We start from the raw sequence: 13,880 nt of genomic DNA, 5'->3' as shown, positions 1-13,880 counted from the left end.
TGTTGTGCATGTTGTGTTGCGACAGCCAGCCCGTTGGTACATGGGAGATGTTCCCATGATGTGAAATGGGAGATCTTATAATGAGTGATTTTGCCTCTGGCTGCTTATTTATCCTAATAGTACAACAGCTTGTCAGCTCCTGGAGTCATGGAACCAAACAACAACTCTGTGTGTGTGTACATGTACCTACAGAGTCTATATCCAGTCACACAGATAGGTATTTAAGTAGTTACAATCTTCTAGCTCTCTTCTGGAGAGATTTGAAACATAAACCATGGGGGGGTGTCACAGTTTAATGCAGGGCCATCAATTAAACTAATGCCAATTAAAAAAATCAGTAGAAAGAAAATTGGCTCCATCCTGGCTCAAACCAGGACAGGGGTTCAAACCCCAGGGTTGCCCCCAATGTGTTTTTTTTTTTCCCCTTTATCTCAACATTATAAAGCAAATCTCACCCTGGCAGTGATGTTTCCAGCCTGGGGTGAGCCAAGGGTGGGCAGCCGAGCCAAGGGTCCCGCTCGGGGTCTTGCCCAGCACCGTGCCCCCCAGCACACTCATCCTCTCTCTTTCCCTTTGCAGGAGACCTGTGCAACTGCAGTGCTGTGGGGAGTGACAGTGCAGCTGGATGCAACAGCACGACGGGGCAGTGCTCCTGCCTGGCTGGGTACACGGGGCTGCAGTGCCAGGACTGTGCCCAGGGCTTCTACCCGGAGCGGGGCGACCAGCAGTGCCGTCCCTGCGGCTGCAGCCCCATCGGCTCCAGCAGCGCCCAGTGTGATGGGTGAGTAACTCTGAGCCTCTTGGGGGGGAGCTGTCTGCACTGCATTGGGGTTTTGGGGGTGTTTGGGGGTTTGGAAGGAAGATCAGGCAAGAATGGATCTTGTAATCTGGTGCTAGTATTTAAAAAAGGGGGGGGAAGCAAAGCAGGAAGGAAGCTGGGCTTATAAAAATTCATGGGGTATGTTCTTCCTCTCTTTCAAGAGGTGGATTATAAAAACATCCATAGCTGTGGCAAAAGCCCTGGCAGCCCCCAAGAGAATTAACTTGCATTTCTGAGTTGAACAGCAGCAGAACGTCTCCTCTGATGCCTTGTGCATCCATTAGCCCCCATTGGACAAGACTGTCCTTATGCTTGAGCTTGGGAGGGGAGCAGAGGAGCTTTGGAGACATTTGTTTTCTACAGGGGTATTTGTTACACCAGAAGCAAGTAAAGCTTTGTGCTCTGTCCTTGCTGAGCATCATGAAAGCAGCAGCAGCCCCACAGCAGTGTCAGCTCCTGCCTTGCCTGGTGTTTAACCCTGTCCCCTCCTCTCCTTTGCTGTGTCAAGAAAGTCGCTGTAGCTGAATCTTTGAGCTCTTGTGTAGTGAATGTCTTCCTGTTCATTTCATCTTACCCACCCTCACGTTCTGCCTTTTGAAAGCCAGCATGCAATTATGTGATTTCCAGCTTCCAGTGATCTGTCAGTCATTAGAGATTCAACACAGGGTTGAAGGTGCCCCTTTATTCCTACCTGGAATAAATAACGGTCTGAGCAGGAGGCAAGACCCTTTAGGTCCCCTGCTCATGGTCACAAGGCAATGAGCTGCGGAGCCTCTCCTTGGAGGAAATCCCCAGCAAACCACTCTGCAGTGACTTCCAGCTTTCCTGGGCACCAGGAAGCTGGCAGCAAAGGCAGTTCCTGGAGCCCCTGACCCTTCTCCAGGGCCCTGCAGGGGAGGTGATACCAGCATGTTGCTGCAATGGGCTCCTGCACTGGCTGCCTTGTGCTGGCATCAGCCTTGTTGTCTTTTAGGGCTTGGTCCAGGCTCAGCGTGTGTTGAACACCTGCACTTTCGTGCCAAGGCTGGGGCTGAGTCAGAATCCAAATGTTCTGCAGGGACATGCTCTTTGTAATTATTTTATACATACACCCAAACCCTCTGTTGATGTCCTTCCTTTTTGTTTCAGTGCTGCATTTTTCTGCTTGCATAAGCTCTGAAAAAACTTCAAAGCAATGCTCCAGTTGACTAGTGACCTTCTTACTAACAGAGGTGGTTCTTGGGGGTGGAGTGTAGAGTTTTTCCCCATGATTTTTAGTGGTTGTTTTAGGTATGGGAAGTTGTGTCCTGAAGCATCAGAGTTTGCCCCAGGCTAGAAAACTGAGTTTGGTCAGATCTACTGGAAAGACAAATTGGGTTAAAAGGCAAATGGGGCAAATCTGATCTTCGAGAGGAGGGAGGTGCTACTGGAGTGACTGGGTTAACTGGCGGGGAGTGTTCTTGCCTGGACTCTGAGTCACCGGCCAAAGCACAGACATGGGTGATGTCTCCTCACATCTTGCTGTGTGGAGCGAGCCAAGAAATGCCCTGGAGAGCTTGAGGTGAGGTGCCCCAAGTTGTGGAGTCTCCATGAGGGTGGAGCTTGTGCACACAGCGAGCCCTCACGCACAAGCCCAGCGTCTACAGCCCCAGAGGTGGTGGCAGAAAATCTCCCTAGCTTCTCCTCTTCAGCGCCGTTTTACAGCCTTGAGGGCCATGGGAGATGCAGATCCTCAGGCATTTAGAAGAGGCAGCAGAGAGGGCAAAATGTGGAGGAAGAATTGAGGAGGAGGGCTGATGTTAACAGAGATGGTTCTTTGTTTCTCTTCCCTGCTCAGTGGGGTTTGCTGCAGACAGAAATGACCTCTGGGTGTTTAAAAAGAGAAAAATTAGGTCAGTTGTCTGTGTTGCAGGGCTGGGGGCATCACTAGGGCTGCAAGATGGGCAGCCTGTGCTTAGCAAAGTGTGTGGGAAAATCAAGTGGGATGCAAAATCCATCGGGGCTGGAGCAGGAGCTGAGTCCTGCTTTGGGGCCTGTCCTGAAGGGTGTGAGAGCCTCTTTGCATCACAAGGAGATTGTGTGTGTGTGAACCCAGGAATGAGATTTCTGGCTCTTCTTCTGGAAACGTTGGGTCTGGAGCTCTGGGTTTGGTGTCTACCTGCTGCTGAGTCCCTGGATGGGTGGTGTGTGTCCCTTTGGGCAGTCCCTGCTCGGGGTGAGGCAGGGAAACATTGCCCAACACCAGCAACCAGCTCCTGTTTCGTTGACATGAAAAATACTGTCAGCTTTATTTATTTCATTTCTTCATTAAAGCACCATCCCAACTCCCACTTGCACAGGGTGATTCCTGCGTGCTGGCTTAAGGAAAAAGCAGCTGCTGTTGAGATGGAGTCTCTGAGTGAAACAGCAGCTTAATTGTGGACTCTGACCCTTTTGGAGGGTGGCTGGTTGGAGGGGCAGACTGCCTGAAGGCTGAGCTCTCAGGGCACACAAAACATGCCTGATGGATCTCACTCAGCTTGCCCAGGCTTTTGTAAAACTGCCTTCTGAAGCAGCACCGTGTGATGATTTATTAGTATTATTTTTTGGCATGCTCTGTGGCTGGCCAGATGGCACACCCAAGTGCACTGTTTATTAACTAGACCTCAAATGCAGACCATCAAATACAAATAATACTAATAATAATAAAAAAAAAAAATCCCTTTCCTGAGGCAGACAATTGATTTTGGGAGTGAACATTGACCTGACAGGCTGTCGCTGTGAATGGACTCCACGGCTGCTAATCAAAGGTCTATTTTGGTGGTGTTTAAATTTGATTATCTGGGGAGATCTGCACAGATCCCCCCCTGGGATGGCAACGGATCTCCGAGCTCTGGTGTGGGTAGGATTTTTTGTTAGATGAAAAGCTGTATGTGGTTGAAGCTGGAGCTTGCTGTGGGGCTGGACACAATCCTGGGCTGCTGGAAGCTGAGAGGGGGAATGTGTTGTCCTTTCTGCGGTAACGCCTGGAGACCTCAGAGAAAGCCACATTTCACTGGGCTGGATGCTGTGTAGATGTTTGCTAAAGATAGCTGTGGCCTGGAAGCATTCATAGTCCATAGAGGAGGGGTGGAGAAAGAAGCTGAAGTTTCAGGAGCCATGGTCAAGGTCACAGAGTAGTGGAGGACAAGGACAGTGAGTCGTGGGTGCACAGGCTGAGCTGAGGGGCTCTGCTCTGCTTCAGGGGCCTGGGACAGGAGGGTGCCTGGTGGTGGTCTCAGCCCATGGCAATGTGAACTCAGCTGGGAGCTGACCTCACCAGCTGTATCTTTCACCATCTTTCAGGCACCTCAAGTGAAGCAGGCAAAGGTGATGCTCCTTAAGAGGGTCACCATGCCCAGGCTGGCCAGTCCACATGTCCCTGGCTTGCACCCTTGTGCATTTCTTTTCCTTTTTTATTTTGTGAGCAGAGCCCTCTGCCTGAACTTCCATCTCCCACTCCCTAGAGCCAGGCCAGAGCAGTCAAGCTGGTCAGGGGGGTTGGTGGTCTCCAGCCCCACCAGCCAGGGCAGCAGTGGGATCTCTGGGGCTCCTTGCGGTATCTCTGCGGCACCCGGCACATCCCACCCTCTGCATCCTGAGGTGTGGCTTCACCCAGAATGACACTTGTGTCCCCAGCTGGCTGGTGGCACAGTGAGCTGGCACAGCTTCACGGCAGCCCAGGAGGTGGTGGGGATCTGCCTGCGTGAGAGGATGGGGTTTGGTTCAGAGAAGCCATTCCCTGCTGCAGAGCAGCCATCGTGCAGGGACGTGAGGAGCTGTGGGTGCAGCTCTAAATGCAGGTGGGAATGAGTTTCTTGTGCAAACCTTTTATTTTTTTTCTTTATTTTTCTTCAAAAATGCAGGAGGGCCCAGCTTGAAAGAGGCAGTACTCTCCTAGCCAGGAGGAGATGACTCTGCATTATTATTTATTTTCACATTGGTAACAGCACTGGACAACCCCACCCTGGGCTGCACACACAGGTGACAACTGGCCAAGGGAACCTGAGTGTTCTGGGGCCTGATGGCTCATGTACCATGTGCTGATGGGGGGCTTTCCTGCTCTCCAGTGCAGGCAGGGAGGACTGAGATGGCCTGATTTGCATCTTGCAAGGCATTCATTCCAGGTTTTCCTAGCCTAGCCTGTAGGATGTTGTGGCTTTTCTCCAAAGTGTGGCCCTGCAGGGACAGCGTGTTCAGCCCACAAGCACCTGTCCCTGTGTGGGTTCTCTTGCACCCTGCAGTTTGGGATGTGAAGGGCTGCAAAGCAGAGAAGATGCTGAGATGCTGCTGCCTGGCAGAAGGGTTCAGCTCTTGATTCCTTATGTCCCTGGGAGGTTTTGTGTGTTAAACGAACTTAGCCCAGTTCTAGGGAAGACAAGGTGATGCACCCTGCAGCTTTTGTCACCTGGGATAGGGAGCAAGAGGAGAGCTGGGGCTGCTGGGTGTCCTGGTTTGAAAGAATTTCATTGTTTTCCTTTCCATCATTACTGTTTCATTAAAGCTGTGGTTTAGTTTCCAGCCCGTGAGTCCCTCTCCCTTATTCTGTCTCTGTTCCCTATAGATAAAGACAGAGGGGTTAATAGAGAGCATTTCTCATTGCTTTGATTGCCAGCCCAGCCTGTGACACTGGGGGTGTGTAAGGATTGACACGTGGTTTAACTAAACCTGGGTTAACCATCTAAACTAGATAAGGTTTCCCCAGTTTCCTTAAAAAGCTCTGAACTAAGCACACCCCATATGCTGTCATTGTCCCTAAGGAAAACAGATGCATGTTGAATTGGGGTCTGTGGATCAATCTGACTTGCTCCCTCTGCCTGTGCCTCATTTTTGCCCACAAGCAGGAGGGTGATGGGAAGCAGAGGCCTCAACGTACTGCTTGGAGGTGATGTTGGCTTTGGTTTACACCCTGTGGTGAAACACCCTGCCCAAGTGTGCAGCCCTCTGCTGCTTTCCTGACTGAGCAGCCCATCCTGGCTGGGGAGATGGTTCCACAGCATCTGATCCCTGGTTGTGCCACAGGCTTGGCCTGAATCACGTTGGAGAGAGAACCTGTCACTCATTTCTGTTTAAAACAAACAAAAGAAAAGAAAAAGAAAAAGCAGGCATATGGTTGGCAAAATTTTAATTCAGAGATGTTTTCCCACTCGAGGGGATCTTGTGCTTTGTGTTTGTATTAAAAAGAGTTGAGGGAGAGTGTCTCTAAGAGCACTGATGCATGGCTGTTCCCTGGAGCAGGGGTGCTGGGAGGCTGAAAGCAGGGTGCTGGGAGGCTGAAGGCAGGGTGCTGTTAGCTGGGCACTCACCATCCTTGTGTGCCTTCTTTGGAGTGGGCTTCTCTTTAGAGAGGCTGATCTCGTGACCCTTACTCACATGGATTTGCAAGAGGGTGGCTGGTGAGAGCGAGGTCAGCAGCTCTGGGCAGTGCTCTTTGTTAAGGTCTTTGAATAAGGGCTGGGGTTTCTGGAGGAGCTTGGGGATGCTGGGCAGGGAGAACCACATGCTGGGTTTGCAGAGCTGGTGGGATGTGAAAAGATGCAAAGAGATCATGAAGAGGGGGAAGTGACAAGGAACGTTGGTCCTGGGAAGCACCCAGGTTGGTCACAGACTAAACATACCTTGAAGATCCTGCAGTGTGAAGCTACATGGGGCAGAATTTGTGGTTTGTTGTATTTTTTTCTTGTTCATGAAATGCAGATCCATTGAAATGCAAGGTTTTTGTGGAGATTCACCAGGCTGGGTGCTCGTGACAGTGGTTTGAGATGAGAGAAACCTCATGTTCCTGGGGCTTGCATCTATCCCAACCACAGGAGGTTATTTAGGGAGAAGGCTGTGGAGTTCTAAATTTGCATCCAGAACATCTTAATTTTCTGTCATCACACTTCTGAAATGTCTCCTCCTGGCGTGGGAACTGTATTTCCACCCCACTGTATCTGAGCAGCCCAGTAAACCACACTGGGCACTGCCCCCCTTTGGAGACAGGACCTTGAGAGCCCAACTCCTTGAGGACTTAAATTTTTCTTTCAACTGAAAAATGCACCTTTTCCTCTATTTTAAAAAGACTGTTCTGCCTTTCATAGATGGGCTGAGCACAAGCAGTGGCTCATTATCTCCCAGTAATGCCTTGTCAGCATCACTCTGCAGAGAGCAGATTTTTTTGGAGCGGAAATGGGTACATGTGGACGTCATAAAAGCAGAAGAACACCCCGATACAGCATGTTTTCCTGTGTGCTTTAATTATCTAAGCCTCTCTCCTGTAACAGACTCTCATCCTTTACATCTGATTAACTCTCCTCCTCTCTTTCCCCACAAGCAGGTAAATATTGTACCTGCACCTGCTTTTATTTGGTTGCAGACAGGGATGGGAATTGAATGAGTGACTGGACACAGCAGCAGGGGAAGGCAAATTGTTATTATCTCCCCCACAATAACTGGGGCTTCATAGAAATCCTGTTATTTTGTTGATTTTTCCAGCAGGCTTTGGCCTTCTGGCTGTTTCAGACTTGCTGCTCTGGTAGACATTGACTGTCCTCAAAAAAATATTGGCTCAGCTTTTGAAGCTCTTGTGGCTAAATTCTGGTCTGGGGTGGGGGTGCCCAGCTTGATTCAGGCAGTGCTCGTTGCTCCTGCCTTTTCCTGCTGCCTGTGAGGAGGCACCAGTAGAGATTTGGGGGATAAGTTGGGCAAAATTGGTGTGTCTGGCAGGGACCAGCCCCTTCTCCCAGCCTTCCTCACTGATGTGTCTTCCTCTTGTCTTGAGGCTGTCTATCCCATCCCAACCCATCCTGCAGGGGGGCCTACAGGAAAGCTGGGGAGAGACTTTTTGCAAGGGTAAAACGGGACAAGGGACAAGGGATTAAAAACTGGAAAAGGGGAGGTTTAGGTGAGACATGAGGAGGAGATTCTTCAGTGTGAGGGTGGTGAGACACTGGAACAGGTTGCCCAGGGAAGCTGTGGCTGCCCCATCCCTGGAAGTGTTGAAGGGCAGGTTTGATGAGGCTTGGAGCAACCTGGGCTGGTGGGAGGTGTCCCTGCCCATGCAGGAGAGTTGGAACTGGATGGTCTTTGAGGTCTCTTCCAACCCAAACCATTCTAGAATTCTATGATCTTGCTGTAATCTCCAAGGGATGCTCTGGGAAACCAGGAGCCACCGTTTGGGGGTGAGATTTTGGGGTTGGTTAGGCTTTTGCTGCTTTTCCTAGTGCCAAACTGTGGAGGACCTCATCCAACATCCCTCTTTAGGCCCATTGTGGTCTTCTCATCACTTCCTTCCTCTCCAGACATGAAAGTCTTGACAAGTGGTGCCGGGAGGGCACCCGGAGCAGACAGCACAGCCCCGGGCTGGAGTTCCCTGGCTTTCCCAGCAATGTGGGGCATCCTCAGTGGGGGAGCTGGGGCTGTGGAGGAGGCGGTGGCCAGACAAGGTGGCCCTTTGACATTTACAGAATGGCCTTTCAGAGCTGTGAAGTGTCCCCTCTCCGTCAAGGGCTGCCATATAAACAGACGCCGTCCCCCGGCACCGGGCGAGGAATGCGGTGCACAATGGCCCAATGTTCTCCCCAATAAAGCTCCACTTCTTCTGCCCTCCACAAAGGCAGCTCTGAGTGGGGCAGCAGGCGTGAGGCTCAGCTGTGGTCACACTGACCTTTCCACCAAAGTGTGTTTGCCGGTGGCTGTGCTTGGAGCCAAGTGAGAGGGGAGGTGAAACCCAACGTGGGGCTTTTCCTGCTCTCGGCATCTCCACGTGCTGAAACTCACATTAATTGCCCTAAAGGAAAATCAACACGTGGGTTAGGAGGGTTCTTGGTTTGCTCAGGATGAGTATTAACAGTGTTGGTTTCCCACAGGAGTCTCTTGGAGCATTAAGCTTTTGAATTACATTTTCTGGGCAATGTAGGAAAGTTAAGAGAGATTTTTATCCCCTGGCTGCTGTCAGACATCAGAGGAAACCAGCACAAAAGGAGCTGAGCTCGCTGGAGAAACACACCATTTTTAGCGACATCCCTTCCAAATTCTGTCTTGTCCCATCAAAGTGTGACAAAGCCTCTTCATTAGGGTTGTTTTACAGATGCTTGTAGTCAATGTCCTCAGTTCCTCATTCACAGGGAGCTCTGTCATTGCTGCTAATTGTCTCTTTTACAAGAACACCTCTGGGCCCTGCTGGGATGAGTGATGAGCTTGTCTGTGATCAGGAGTTTACCAGGCAGTGGTTGGGAGGGGGACAGGCCAGCAGGAGAAGCTGCAGATGCCACCAGGTTGGGGAAGGATTAGCTGGAGCCCTCGCCTTCTTCTTTCTCCCTTTCTGGCTTTTCTGGGGATGGTCCTGGCAAATGATGTGTTCCTGGGAGATGCTGTGGTGTGAGGGGTGAGGAGATATGCTCTGTGCTTCAAGATGAAGGTGGTAGAATGGAAAAGCTCCCCCTTCAAAGCTATGGGGGGTTTTGTTTGGCTCATCCACATGGTATGCCCTGGCTTGGGACCTGTGGGAGCTCCCTCTTTCTCTGACTTTGCCCCAAAATCGTACCTGTCTCATGTGTTTTAAAAATAAAGGCCCAAAAGCCTGGTGCTGTGCTGATTTGGCAGGCTCTGACCTGGTCAGGCAGCCCCTGGGCTCTCAATGCCAGGTGGGCTTCCAGATTTTTCTGGCAGCTGGGAAATTGAAAATGAATTTCTCCCTTCCCTCCTCCTTGGGGGAAAAAAAAAAAAAAGCAAGAAGAAAATAAAGGCCTGGAGCTTGCTAAGGGTTTTCTGTTACACTGCTAGGCTGTGCACAGCACGGCTCCCAACAGCCCTCAGGGCTCTGGTCCTCTGCCTTCCCATCCATCTTGTGGCTGTCATGTCCCTGCTAACTTGAGGATGTTTCTGTGAAGGAGGAGTGGAGACCCATCCACTGCAGCTGCACATTGTGACCTGTCTCAGATCACAAATCTCAATGCTGTCATTTTTCCTGTGACGAGGTTTGTGTTTCTGTGCTGAGCTGAGCGGGGCAGGGTTGGGGCATTGCCCGAGTTCGCAGGTGGAGCCTGTCCCATGGCTGTATCCTCCCCCAGCCTTCAGACCTGGTGGAATATTACCTGCATGATGCTCTGCAGCTTCAGGCCAGGTATGAGATGGGATGTTGGAAGTGTTCCCTGTTCTTTGTGCTCTGCTCCTAGGACGCTTCCAGGTGGGGTTAAAGCTATCTGCAACCCTCCTGTAGAGCAGCAGCCAGAGTAATGCACAGAGAGGGTTTCTCTGCTGTATCCCTCTAACTTGTCTAGCTTAAAGCTGCAGTCCCATGTAAAACCCCATGGGGAATGTTTTGTTGCCACCAGTGACACAAATCACTAGGTAGGTGATGGGATTTCCTCCCTCCAGCAGCCCTTTCCCCACAAATGGAGTAGCAGGGGGCAATGGGGTGAAATCAGACTGGCTTTTACAGACATATTTTGGGGGGTAGGTTGCTTTTATTTACAACCCCCTCCCCAGTGTCTGCTGAGGTGCTGCTGCCCTGGGTGGCCTCATCCTGGCCAGCCCTTGTCATTGCCCTGCAGGCATCAAGGCAGCAGCTCCTGAGGCTCAACATGAAGCCCAAGGGAGCTGAGGGTGATTAGATGCACATTAGATGTGTCTGGGGGGGTCCCCATCCTGGCAGGTAGCCCTCACCCCTGGAGGGTTGGATCACCCTGCCTTGGATCTGAGCCTTGCACGTGGTCTGTCCCCATCACCACCAGCTGCCTCATCACTGCCTGCTCCTCTGCCAGGAGCTCTTGTGCTGGTGATGTTTTTAATTATTAGGGGAAGTATATAAAGCTGATGGATGATGTGATGGTGATACTACTGACACAGCCTTAGCAGAAACTACAGCTTGCAGGAGACTTTTGTTACTGGAAGCCTGTTTTTGTCCCAACACATCCTTCCATCAATTCTTTTGTGAGAGCTAAAAGTTGGCTGGCTTTAGTGGAGTTAATAATCATCTGAAATGGAGTTGAGCAGTTGATGCTGCTGCATCAAAATGTTTCCCTCCTCCCTTCCCCCCTGCTTCTCCCCAAAAAGAAATTCCTGGCTTATACTCAAAATCCAGTTCAGTTCTCACTGTGCAAGTATTAAACTGTGGGTCTTTTCTTTCAAGTTTCTGGATTTTTATGGGCACAATCAGTCTGTTAACAGGACTTTTTTTTTTTTTTTCTGGTGTGTGTGGTTTCAATGCATTTATATCATTGACCTTTGCTTTAAAAAGTGTCTGACAGTCTTTACTGGACTGGAGCAATGAAAAGGAGTGTTGTAAGGGGCTTTATTCTATGGAAGCAATGACCACAGGCAACGCTTTATATTTGCTGAGTGATTTAATTCTTGCACATGCAGAACTTGGCTCTGTGCTATGTGTAACATGTTGAGAAAAGGGTCTGCTGGAGAGGCATGAAAACCAAACTTTCCAAACCATTTCTTTTTTTTTTCTTTTTTCGTAAATAACTTTCTTTCCTGTTATTTTTAAGCTAATGAGTAAAACTGAGGGATGCTGGGCCAAAATGCTGCATTGGACCCTAGTAGAGTCATTGGGGAAATAAACCTCCTTTGAAGAAATGAGGTGAGAGTCTGGGTGGAAGGGGGCCATCCAGGAGGAAGAGGAGGGTGTCACTAAGGTGAAGATTTGATTAAGGGATAAGAGAGAGTAAACTGGAGCACCCTGGACTGCAGGAGGGAGCTCAAGAGCGTGATGATTACTCAGCTCTAGTGCTTGGTCCTGTAAAGCCCGACATCTCCCCAGGGGATGTGTTTTCAGGCTAAATATCAGATCCCCATCAAATTAGCTGCTTTTTGTTGCTTGGCTCTGCCCATCCCCTGCCTGCTTACAGGAATATCTGTCCGGTAGCTGTCAGAAGCAAATAAAAACAAACTGCTTTTTGTTTGCTCTTGTTCTAAATACTGTGACAACATTTGGATTAATGGTAGGTCTTGTGAAAAGCTCTTTACAAGTCAAACATACTGAGCTGCTTAACAGCATCCCTTTGAATTCTGCATCTGCCTGCTGCAATTCCAGATAATGGTCTGGATAGCAAGGAAACATCATATTTCTTTTTCCTTCTTGTAATCAGTCCATTAAATATGCCTGAAGTTTCATATTCTGGAACTACTTAGTTGTGTAGCCACTTGGGCTGAGTTCTGTATTTTGGTGTGCCTTTGAGTATTTCCTCTTCCTTTGGCAAGCAAACAAACAACAGAAATACTAAATTATGTTAATTTCTACCAGAAGCAATGTCTTCCCCAAAACATTGCCATCTACTGCATTTTAATTAAGACCAACACATCAACAGTGCATCAAGCCATTGGGAGCCTCAGCCTCTATCAGTTTTAATCAGTAGATTTTTAAGGGGCTTTTAGAAGCAAATTGTGCATTGCTTGTTCTTCCCCAGGAGGAGGGAGGGAGAGAGAACAATAGATCATCTTCAGGCACACTGAACCCTGAAATACTGAATTAAAACAGTGGATGAATAGGGTGGAGGTTGTACAGGGGCAGAACGACGAGGAGGGTGCATCCAGGCATGTCTGGGGGTGCTCCCTGGGTGGTACCTGCAGCTGCAAATAATCCCATCTCCTCGAGGAGACCAAATGATGTTTATTTGGGTTGCTGGCCTGGCTTCCCTGGGCAGGATGCAGGGGCTGAGGTTTCCTGCAGGTCACGCCGGGGCTATGGGAGGTGCACAGAGGCACTTCTGTGCTCTCCTGTCCCTCCAAAAGAGCCTTTTATCCATTCCTGTGGTTTCTGAGAGCTGAGCCTAAATGCTGCTGCTATATAAAGTCACTTATGAAAGCAATAGGTTTGAAGCCTCTACGTGGAAAGGCTGGTATGGAAATCCAGTGGTGGGTGAGGATAACCCCTGCTTTTATAGCCTCCTGCTGGTGCCAGCTCACACCACTGCCCTCTGTTCCAGCTGTGTGGAGCTCCCCCTTCCACCCAGGCAGCTCCTGAGCCCAAGGAGCTCCTGCCTGGGGTCAGCTGTACTGGAAACCCCTGGGGAAAGGGAAACTCTCTCTTCTCTTTCCTTGGCTCCTGCTGGGTTGGAGCTGACTGGGGAGAGGGGCTTTGCCCAGCTGGCTGTGGGGATGTCATGTGGAAAAGATAAACAGGATCATGGAGGAGCAGGGGAGGGAGTGCATGTGGCTGGTGCCTGCCTGGGTTGAAACCCAGGGGGACATCTGAGCTCTGCACCAGCTCTGGGAGGGCAGGCACTGCACAGGGAATTGTCTGCTCACCCAAAAATCTGGGAGGTGTTGCTCAATGCTGATGTGGAGAGGGGGTGATTACTCATGCGGGTGCTCGTTCATCCTTCAGGTGTTTGGATCACAGGTGTCCCAGGGTCCTGCAGGACCTGGGGCTGGTGCAGGTGCTTGATGAAGCTGGGACCAGGAGAGCCTGTTGGAGCATCTGCAGGGGGCTGATGCATAGGGGTGGCTTTGGGCCAAGGCTTTCCAGGATGAGTGTTGATTTCTGGTGCCCAGCTGGAAGTGTTGTCAGGGCAACTGGTTTTGCTGAGACTCAGCCTTTCTTTGAACTCCTCATCACTGGAAATTGTTGCCCATGGGTTTCATGTCCCTTTTCCAGCAGGTGTTTCTGTGCAGAGTTCCCTGCTCTGGAGGCGGAGTCCAAAGCACCGACCACAGGTTTGTACTTGGGATGCCTCCCTGCACATCCACATTTCAGTGTTGGTTTCTCTCTGTGCAGCTCTGGGAAGTGCCAGTGTAAAGTTGGTGTCACGGGCCTGAAGTGTGACCAGTGCAGTGATGGATACTACAGGTTTAACGAAACCACCTGTGAGCCCTGCCAATGCAACAACCACTCCAAAACCTGCCACGGCTTCACAGGTAACTCTCCTCTTGTGCAGACTTTACCTGTCTCCTCTGTCTCCAGTTTTTTGCCATTTTCATACAGCAGACTTCTGCTCTCATTCTCTTCACCTGCGTTTTTATGCCTCGAGTACCCCAAATCTTTCCCTAAAGAGCAAAATGAAAATGTGGGGCAAGGTTGGAGCTGGTCCTCTTCTCAAGGAAGTCAATACAGGCTGTGTTATTTAACCCAGGCTGC

The 13,880-nt window shown here is 50.2% G+C and overlaps 1 protein-coding gene across 1 annotated transcript in view; it reads left to right on the top strand.

The window, feature by feature from the left end:
• The window catches only part of MEGF9 (multiple EGF like domains 9), a 51,191-nt gene that overhangs the window by 23,584 nt on the left and 13,727 nt on the right, over positions 1 to 13,880 (top strand). The window contains exons 2-3 of the mRNA XM_051636303.1: positions 580 to 781; positions 13,521 to 13,660. Coding sequence (XP_051492263.1) covers positions 580 to 781; positions 13,521 to 13,660 — 342 coding nt within the window. The remainder of the gene's footprint in view (positions 1 to 579; positions 782 to 13,520; positions 13,661 to 13,880) is intronic.

Source organism: Apus apus, chromosome 19 (genome assembly GCF_020740795.1).
Source record: "Apus apus isolate bApuApu2 chromosome 19, bApuApu2.pri.cur, whole genome shotgun sequence".
NCBI lineage: Eukaryota > Metazoa > Chordata > Aves > Apodiformes > Apodidae > Apus > Apus apus.
This window is presented reverse-complemented; position numbering and strand designations above follow the sequence as displayed.